The 8,981-nt window shown below is 44.7% G+C and overlaps 1 protein-coding gene across 1 annotated transcript in view; it reads right to left on the reverse strand.

The window, feature by feature from the left end:
* fam20cb (FAM20C golgi associated secretory pathway kinase b) overlaps nt 1-1,693 on the reverse strand; it is a 39,796-nt gene extending 38,103 nt beyond the window's left edge. Inside the window, exons 1-2 of the mRNA XM_080834151.1 lie at nt 1,142-1,693; nt 459-634 (exon numbers count right to left, since the gene is read on the reverse strand). Of these exons, the coding sequence (XP_080690277.1) occupies nt 459-634; nt 1,142-1,677 (712 nt within the window). The 5' untranslated portion in view covers nt 1,678-1,693. The remainder of the gene's footprint in view (nt 1-458; nt 635-1,141) is intronic.
* Between the last annotated feature and the right edge of the window lie 7,288 nt (nt 1,694-8,981).

Here is an 8,981-nt window from a genome sequence, read left to right on the forward strand (position 1 = left end):
CCCATTAACTGCCTGATTACAAACACAAACTGACAAGTTAGAGGAGGACGTTGGGGGCATTGGACAAAATGCTTAGGGAAAGGCCTGATAAGGCCGTAGTTAAAAGGCCATTTGGCAGAACATGGTGGAAATGATAAGGTACAATTCTTCACAGGATATGTCAGATGTCTAAATAGTTTTTGCTAAGAGTGATGCATTTTTCAGTACTCTCATTTGTCTTTGTTTGGTAGGACGGGAGGGGGGGGGGGGGGGTTGTGTGTACTTTGATAAGCCAGGACAACAACAAGTTTGATTCGTACAGACATTAATATCTTACCAGATCCATTTCAATCCATGCTTTATTTGGATAACACAGTTATTCTTTATTGTCGTTGTTCTGTTTAAAGTTCTTTATCCAGCTTCACTGTCATTAATACATACAGAGTGGTTCCACTCAGTTCACAATCAGTTTTGCTTACCAACACTGGTGATTCTTTGAGTCACAAGATCCTTGAGCATGGCCTCGATGACCGGGTTGTAGCGAGAATAGAGCTCGTATCGGTTTATTCCTATGTGGAAGCGCAGCCAGTTTGGATAGGCATCTGCTGACAGCTCTCCATTTTGAGTGTACTCTCCATCCTTGCCTTGAGTATGCCTTAGGAAGAAAGCACATCACAATCACAGACAGGGACTAAAAGGAACAGGGTGCAGTGGTTAGGCATAAAGTTGCAGATTGCAGCCATGTTGTGCTTAGAGTGACTGGAATCGGATATGTGGCGGCAGTGCAACATTCAGAGGGGGAATCAGGTAAAGGGTGCAACAATACAACACAGGCAACAGAAACAAAGTTTGCAGTGAACTGCCAGGGGCTGATGTGAGGTGATTTCACAAATCCTATTTGGATACTGTGTCATTATAAGGAAACAATGTCTGTGTTCAAATATGTGAAGGACAAGGTCGTCCAGTTCAAAAAGTTTAACTGCTTATCAGAAGGCCCAATTTAAGAAAGAACATTCAATTCCTATGAAAATGCTGTGCTATAGTGGCAAGAGAATGTAGTGGTTTTAAATCTAAATATATGCGTCTGAAATTACTGTATGGTTACGGTGAGGCTTCTTATTATAAATAACAATAAAACAATTCAGAATTTTAGTATGGATACCATTCTTGGTTCTCTGCAGCTTTCGGGTCAAATCGTATGTCCGTGTTGACGTTGAATAACGTGTCCTCGTCTGTCAGTGACGGCAAATGTCTTTTGTAGAGGGGGTGTTCATACAACGCAGCAAGACGAGAACCTTTGACAGGTACATTCTTGCTTGAGTTTGCGTCCCCGATAAATTGCTTCTTGCCCTCGCTGTTTTGTGCGAAATGTTCGAGTCTTTGAAGAGCTTCTGTTTTATCTCCAGTGGCTGTTATTTTTTCCAGTGAATGTGAGGACAGATTAGAGCTAGGCTCGTTGCTAAAGTCTTGAAGAATTCGCAAAGTGTGCTTGTTAGGCCAGCCCGAATCTGGTCCCGTCCTGGGTCGATGTTTGCCCCAGTTCTGAGGCTCCTCGCTCTGTCGGTGAGGGCAAGAACAGGCGCTGTTGCTCCGTCGCTCCAGTTTTGGTAACAAGTCTATCATAATATGCATCGAGCATGCTATAAGGAACACCATGAGAATTAAAACTCGAAATTTACGAAAGAGTATCATCTTCATAGTGTCCTGTTCGATGAGAATAATAAGAGCAAAAACGAAGAGACACACTACATCGCAAAAGGTGTACACCACGCTGACCGCTAATTTCAAAAGGTATACATTAACGTTACCATGTTCATTTGCCAGCTTTGTAAGATAAGAGCACAGCTTGCTTTTCAAAATACAGTTGTCAATTTCCAACGCCGATCCACTTCTCTTGGCAGTTCAAAACGACCAAATTCTGATCATGTCGCCAGGTGTAGCCTATAGGTTGACCACGCACGGGCCAGTGGCGAACCTGTGCATGCAGCATTCAAAAAATATCTCCTAGCTCCGAAACGAACCATAAACTCAACGGTGTGACACTTTCGCAGCATTCATGCCTCAGAAGTAGCGACGTTCTTTCTGTATGCGCTTTTCATCCACAATGATGTGTGTTCGCCAGATCCTCAACGGAGCGGTCCATCCTCGGATCTGCAGCGCACAAACCTCCGGTCCACATCATCTGAGCACTAGGAAGACATTTGTAGCCGGCAACTTGTGCTCCATGGCAGAACAGAGGTGTCGTAAGAGGTGTTGTTTCAATTCCTGCTAGTTGTTCACATAGAAACGTACGGTTTTCTCCAGGAACCTCCAGCAGCCCAGACTTGGTCAAAGCAGTGCAGTCATTTGAAGCACGATATAAAACCAATCAACGTGCGCAGAAGACGAAGAGAAAGTGATGCACCAATCCGCTTCCGTCGGGCAAAGTGTACATTTCTAGATACTCACGTCAGCACGGCGATCACAACAACTACGACGAAAGAATGCTATTTCTGACAAGTGTAAGATTTTTTGTTCAGTCCAGAAGCTACACCTAGGCGTAGACTTGAGGAAATAGTTGTGTAGAGTGCGAGAGCTGAGGTGGGTGTGTTATATGTCATGATGAAGGCAGGGGCGCAGAGCTTCTAAATCCAACCTTGCTTAGCGTCACAGGAACGAGATTGGCTGAGTCCTCGCAGTCACTGACAATGGCTTTGAAAAAGCAGCAATCACAGCAGAGAGAGAGGACTTGCTCTGCAGAATCTGTGTACACAGCAAGAGGGCGTCACATTCCCTTGTCCACTCTGTGATGCCAAGCAACCTGTGTAGCCTATTATCAACAAACACAGATATATTATGCTGCTGTAGATATTGAGTATGAAACCCTGATTTTCTCTTAAATTCCGAAAGTCCCTCTCAATAGATCCATCCTGGCAATACATCTGTAGACAACTCTGGGCGGCCGACAAGGGGGATTTACTAACCTTTTTGACTATTTGGGGCTTTCCCTTTGATGATCTTGGGTTACATCCATGTAGCCCAGTAACATTACAATACTTTTGCCACACTGTCTCTGATATGTAGCACAAAGGTCCTACAACCACAAGAAAATCCATGGCAACATGTTCATTGCACCCACCCCCTCAGTTCATAAGAATAGCATACACATGTCATGGACCTGTCAGGGCAAATACATCACATTCATCATTTTTAAGGTAGATTATTTATAATGATATAACAGTGTCATGTTCATTTAGTATGTAACATGGCAGCCTATAAAACATGCTGTTATGATATCTGCCGTGAAAGCATGCCTGCTGTCAGGGGGGGGGGGGGGGGGGGGGGGGGGGGGTCAAAGGGTGGAGATCATTATGTGCCTGGACCCGAGCAAGAGACACCGTGGGCCTGCATGACAGTTACCAATAATAGTAGCATTCCATAATGCTATGTATTTAACTGTCACGACAGGAACTGACATTTGCCATGACATTTTTATAAAATACTTGATCAGTCTGATGAGTGGTATTTCCATAATCCCCCAGATCCTAACCCGTGTGACATTTATTTAGCACCAACCCAGTCTATAGCCTCCATAGTCTGCATGCAAATCATTATAGCTGGCTGGAGCAGTAATGAAAAAACGGGCAGGGGGGGGCTAATGATATCCATTACTCATTACAGTATGCCGTACAACCGCAAGACTGTCAATATGGTCATAAATTGCCAACTGTGTTTTTGTAACCGACCAAGCGACAATAATGACCCTTTGAACATCCGTAGGTGACTGCATGAGTTGGTGGTGTATAAATTGCAGTTGGGAATATAGTGTATGTATATCTATGTTGCTACTTGCCTGAGGATCAAGTGACCATTACTAAGTGACTAGTGATTCTGCATATGAGGAAGAGAGACAGAGAGAGGTACAGACAAATGGATAGAGAGAAAGAGAGAGAGAGAAAGGCTACCCATTATGAACACATGCTATCATTAAACACAAAATTATACGATGCTGTCCTGGTGGGCGAGGAGGCGTTTGTGATAACCACTGGTGTTTGATGGCAGCGATACAGACACATGAGCCAACGCCAGCCCTGTCTGGGGTTTTGTGTAGCACAAACACACAATAGACCATTCTGGACAGCTCTTTGCCTGGGGTGGTGGCTTGATAGATGAGCATTGATTTCAACAAGGGTTAAATTCCACTGTGGGTTAATGGGTTAGAGCTTTCCCAAAGCCTATAGCTCATATAGGACCCTGGTACTCTATCCTCTAGTCTACAGTCACACAGCCACATTAACATCTTCCTATAGCCTTAGGTCACTGCCAGTTTATAATACACAGTAACCTGGGCGCCAAGCTTATGTGCCAGCCGTACCCAGTTGCCTCTGACCCTGGCACTACAGGATGAAACATAAGCCAATCGGCTGAATTTACCTAGCCTTGCATTATGGCCACAAAACTGAGTCAACGCAAAGGCCACTTGGTTCCATCTTTTTTTTCTGCTGTCAAGTTGGCCAGCGGAATGGCACTGGAGCTGGGGGTTGGTTGGGGGGGGGTGCAGTGGGGATCCAAGCCCCCACAGATGGCAAAGGCAACGGAGGATTTGTTCCTTTCAAAGCGCTGACTACAGCAGCGGCTGTAAATAAGGCTGAATAGATTTATGACCCTCTCCAGTACGTCTCAGCCTAGGTATCAGGGCGTACCATTAGATACAGTCCTGTGGACAGAGATAGGGGATTATTCTAGAGATAGATATAGCGATTGCAGATATAGATAGGGTCGTACGGCGAAAGCATGGCCTGACAACCCTATTTATTATGGAGTCAGAGATGTATGCCGCAGTCCTCTCCTACTGGAGATAGGGAGCGAGCCACCGTTGTGAGTTCAGATTGAGAACGTGGTAAAATCGAATTGAAAATGAGAAACGGGAGGAAAAGCTGCCATGCCAACATCAGGTGTGCGAGTGCTCTAGCAGAGTTAATGCTCGGAAGAGGTAAAGAAGTCGTCAGTCCTTAATGATCCAATAAAATACTTTGTGAGTTCCCCGTGCTTAAAACGGGATTCCACTTTCGCTTGTGGATCACACAGGGGTAATAACCTCAATACCGTGCCAGGGGGGCATGGGAGACTTCTCATTAGGCCGGACTTGTTACCCTATCTGCTGTTTTTTTTCTCCACGATGACATTGTATTCCTTAAGCACCAAACATTTAGTCACGTCCCTCCGCAATCGCCCGATAGCTAAATTGGTGCAGATTCCCACTTGCGTAAGACCATGGCCGAGGTATAATACTCACTGAACAAAACTAATTTACCTTCAATACTCACTGAACAAAACTAATTTACCTTCATCGTAGCATGGAGCATTCGATATCACTGGAGCAAATGGATATAACAGATAACATTGCCCTCTGTGTGCTGTATGGATGGGCTATAATTATTTCAACTCTGCGTACAGTAGGCTAACTCTCCTCACTTATTGGGCATCCGACTGTGCGTTCACATTCCCTTCACATGTCAGCTCTGAATATGTGCTGCTGTCTTACCTCAGCGTCTACTAAAAGCACAAATAGCTGAATGAATCAAGTGAAGCCCCTACTTTTGCTCAAGTCAGCCAACCAGCATCATGGCCAGGAGGCAATAATGTGATGATGCTTTTCGACCGTAAATGGCTTGTTAAGCAGGGGTTCCAAACTAGACGTAGGCCTATTGCATAGCGGTGGGTAATTTGAAGTGATAGAGTGAGCAATAATGAATTGAAACTAGGACATAGAAACAGCGTTGAAAACTATATAAAGAGACAGAATAGTATATTTGTATAACGTAACCTTGTAAAGACGGGCACATCCCAATGTTGACCAGAAAATGGATAGGCCCCTGCGCTAATCAAGGCCATAGAATGAGATATAATTAAGTGAAATAAAATTCCAAGATTCCAGGTTTCATGTGGTGAAGTCTAAGTATATAATATCGTCGACCAAAAAAAAAAAAAACTTTGACGAACACTGTTATATGACCGCAGAGGCGGTCATAATAAGTGTGACGAGTTTTAAAGGAGAGTTTTCACCTCTTGCTCCCCACCTCATGTATTCTCAGTCTCATATTCATTACACTACTGTAATTGTCCAAAGCCGGTTATTACTGTTAAAGTAATTCATTGAGTAATTAATTAATTTATGCTAAATGGCGCTTGCGCAACAACAGTTGGTTAATAAAGGTAGGGTTATGAACAATGTAAGCATTCTGTTCAACGTCTTTCACCTACCAATTGAAATAAAAAATGCCAATTGAAGACTGAAAATGGTCTTAAATAAGCTATAACCTTATATGCATAGTTATTCATCTGCTGTCTCTCTTATGGCAGGTGCTGCTGCAGCTCAGTCTCAATCGGTTGAGTAAAGACGCGTCCTGTTCTCAGTGTATGGAACTCGCCGCAGATGAGCGCCATCAAGGCCTCAGAGCCGGAGGAATGGGCGGAGGTGGGAAACAGAGGCACCGTGTGGGTATGGATGTGCCGTGGCTGGCAGCAAGGAGGCAGGACGCGCTACCAGAGCTATAATAAGCAAATCTTGCGAAAGACCTGGTCGCCTCTGTCTGTGTTTGTTCTCTCTCTGTACCTCTCCCTCTCTCTCTTACTTCCCCATCCATCTCCCCACTTCCACCCTCTCTTTTGACTGTCTTTTCTATTTATACCAAGTCTGGTCACTTACAGACATGGCGCGCACGGTGAAGTGGAAGCGGCCTCGGCATTGGAAGACGGTTGTTTGTGTGCGTCTCCACCGGTCGTGTTATGATTGGCTGGTGGGCTCCTCCTGAATCTCATAATTACAGGGAGCGCGGATGAGTTTAAATGAGACCAAAGCTGTTGATGGACGGCAGGTTGTAGTCCGTGGTGTTTCATCACGGCTAACAACATAGCCGTTCATTCCAGCGTGTGGCTTTAAATACGCGTTCCGAGCTGTGGCTGGCCAGGGATGATTATGGCATCGACCCCCTCACCCCGCCAAAAATAACAGTCATCTGTGGCCGTGTGTTTGTTATTCTGGGTGCGCCCTACGTGCACTAGAAAGCGATAGGCATCATATTTTTTCTCAACAGATACAGCATCCATAAACAGATGAAACAATTACTATTCATTTAAATAATAAACTCGATATAACGTTCAGTGTGCATCTAAACAACAACAACAACAACAGCATCAGCCAATGGAAAATGCACAAGTCGCCAAATGAAAACCATCCATTTCTGAAATGGGGAAAACCCGTTTTGCTCCTCCTGTAATTATGGTCATGGTTAATGGTCTTATCTGACGCTGCCTAGTATTTCAGCACATGAATGACTCGCCCAGCAGTTATGGCCTGGCGTGGGGAGGAGGCCCTCCTTCCATGAATTCACCTTTATTTTTGCCCTGGAAATATCCTTGGCTGCTACTTCCTCTTACCTGCAGTAGGACAATGGCAGACTTAATGGCAGAGGAGGCAACCCATGTGGGTTGGCATTTCACATGAACTCATCCATCCTGAATGTTTAAAGGGCAGATTTTTTCAGTGTTCATTTTTAGCCAGTCTGAGGTGGTATGGATACTGTGGCGCTTGCCAGACCTCGTCTGGCGGGGATGGAAGGTCTCTGTGTGTGTGTGTGTTTGTGTGTGTGTGTGTGTGTGTGTGTGTGTGTGTGTGTGTGTGTGTGTGTGTGTGTGTGTGTGTGTGTGTGTGTGTGTGTGTGTGTGTGTGTGTGTGTGTGTGGAGGGTCCTGCTTAAATGTGCGTTTGTTTTTCTTTTGTGAGATTTATGCTGTGTACAGGGTTTTTAAAAAGCACTATAAACATATTTGTTTAATCAAGCCTTCTCACTTATCTTGATCTTACTTTAGCTATCACGACTAATAGACATATTACTGCACCAAATATAAACTGTAGCTTAGCAAAACAGATTACACTGTAAATACAGTGAGGAAATGAGGACTGTAATGTAAGCAGAGGGATAATTCACTCCATTGTTTGCGCCATATGAGTCACAGCCATTTCAACCCACTCTCATCCTCTCACCCATTACACCAGCTTTGCTCAGTTGCTCAAGCAGCACACCACAGTCTTGCCTGAAGGCTTCCCCAGGTCTCAGTCCCAGGCCTCCTGCACTGCAGTTATGTAGAGTGCTGAGGCTGCACGTTGAGAGTACCTCTGCACACTTTCCAGCGCGTTATAAGTCACAGCACACACGCCTTGCAGTGGCAGGTGCCGCCGAAGCCTTTATTACCAGCCCTGTCTGACTTTAAAATGTCACTGTAGCATCGTTTCTGACACCCAAACACTGGCGGTTGCATAAACATAGGGTTATGGAGTAATGGCACCCCGAATTAGTCCTAGATTGGCACTCCGTGGTTGCCAAGGGGAAGCTCTCAGGTCATGGTGACACTATAAAAGCTCTGGTGGTGGTGGTGATGTGGGGGTTTGGGGGGGGGGGGGACGGACATATCTCAGTGCTCACAGTGGGCGGTGACACCCCTAGACAGAGCCCAAGGTGACGCACATGCAGAAGCGCCTGTGTGCAGTGAAACGCCTGGGTAAACTTACGCTGTTGAGTGACAGACACTGAATGTTCTTTTTCACAAATGAGGGCCCCCAGAGCCATGTGATTTCAAAATATATATATATATATATAGAGAGAGAGAGAGAGAGAGAGAGAGATGGCTAATTTTGGATGGAAGAAGTGTTTTTGAACACAGCCTTATTTTCAAAATGGAGAGGTCAACTGTTTTATTGAGGTCAGCCTACTCACATGTGAAAATGTTTTTGCTTTCATGTCACTTTAGATAGTAACTCTCAGTAGGACTCTGCTTATGTAGCTACATGAAAACATTCGTTTTTCATATATTAAGGCTGATTCCAACTACTTGAGGCTGTTATAACCAGAATTTAGAAAGGGTTTTAGGTTGTTATAAAGGCTACCCCTGATGCTTATGTCAAGTGACATATTGTTGAAGCAATTTGTCAACTAAAGATTATACCACTATATGTTGCAGCTT

Source organism: Sprattus sprattus, assembly GCF_963457725.1.
Source record: "Sprattus sprattus genome assembly, chromosome: 3".
NCBI lineage: Eukaryota > Metazoa > Chordata > Actinopteri > Clupeiformes > Clupeidae > Sprattus > Sprattus sprattus.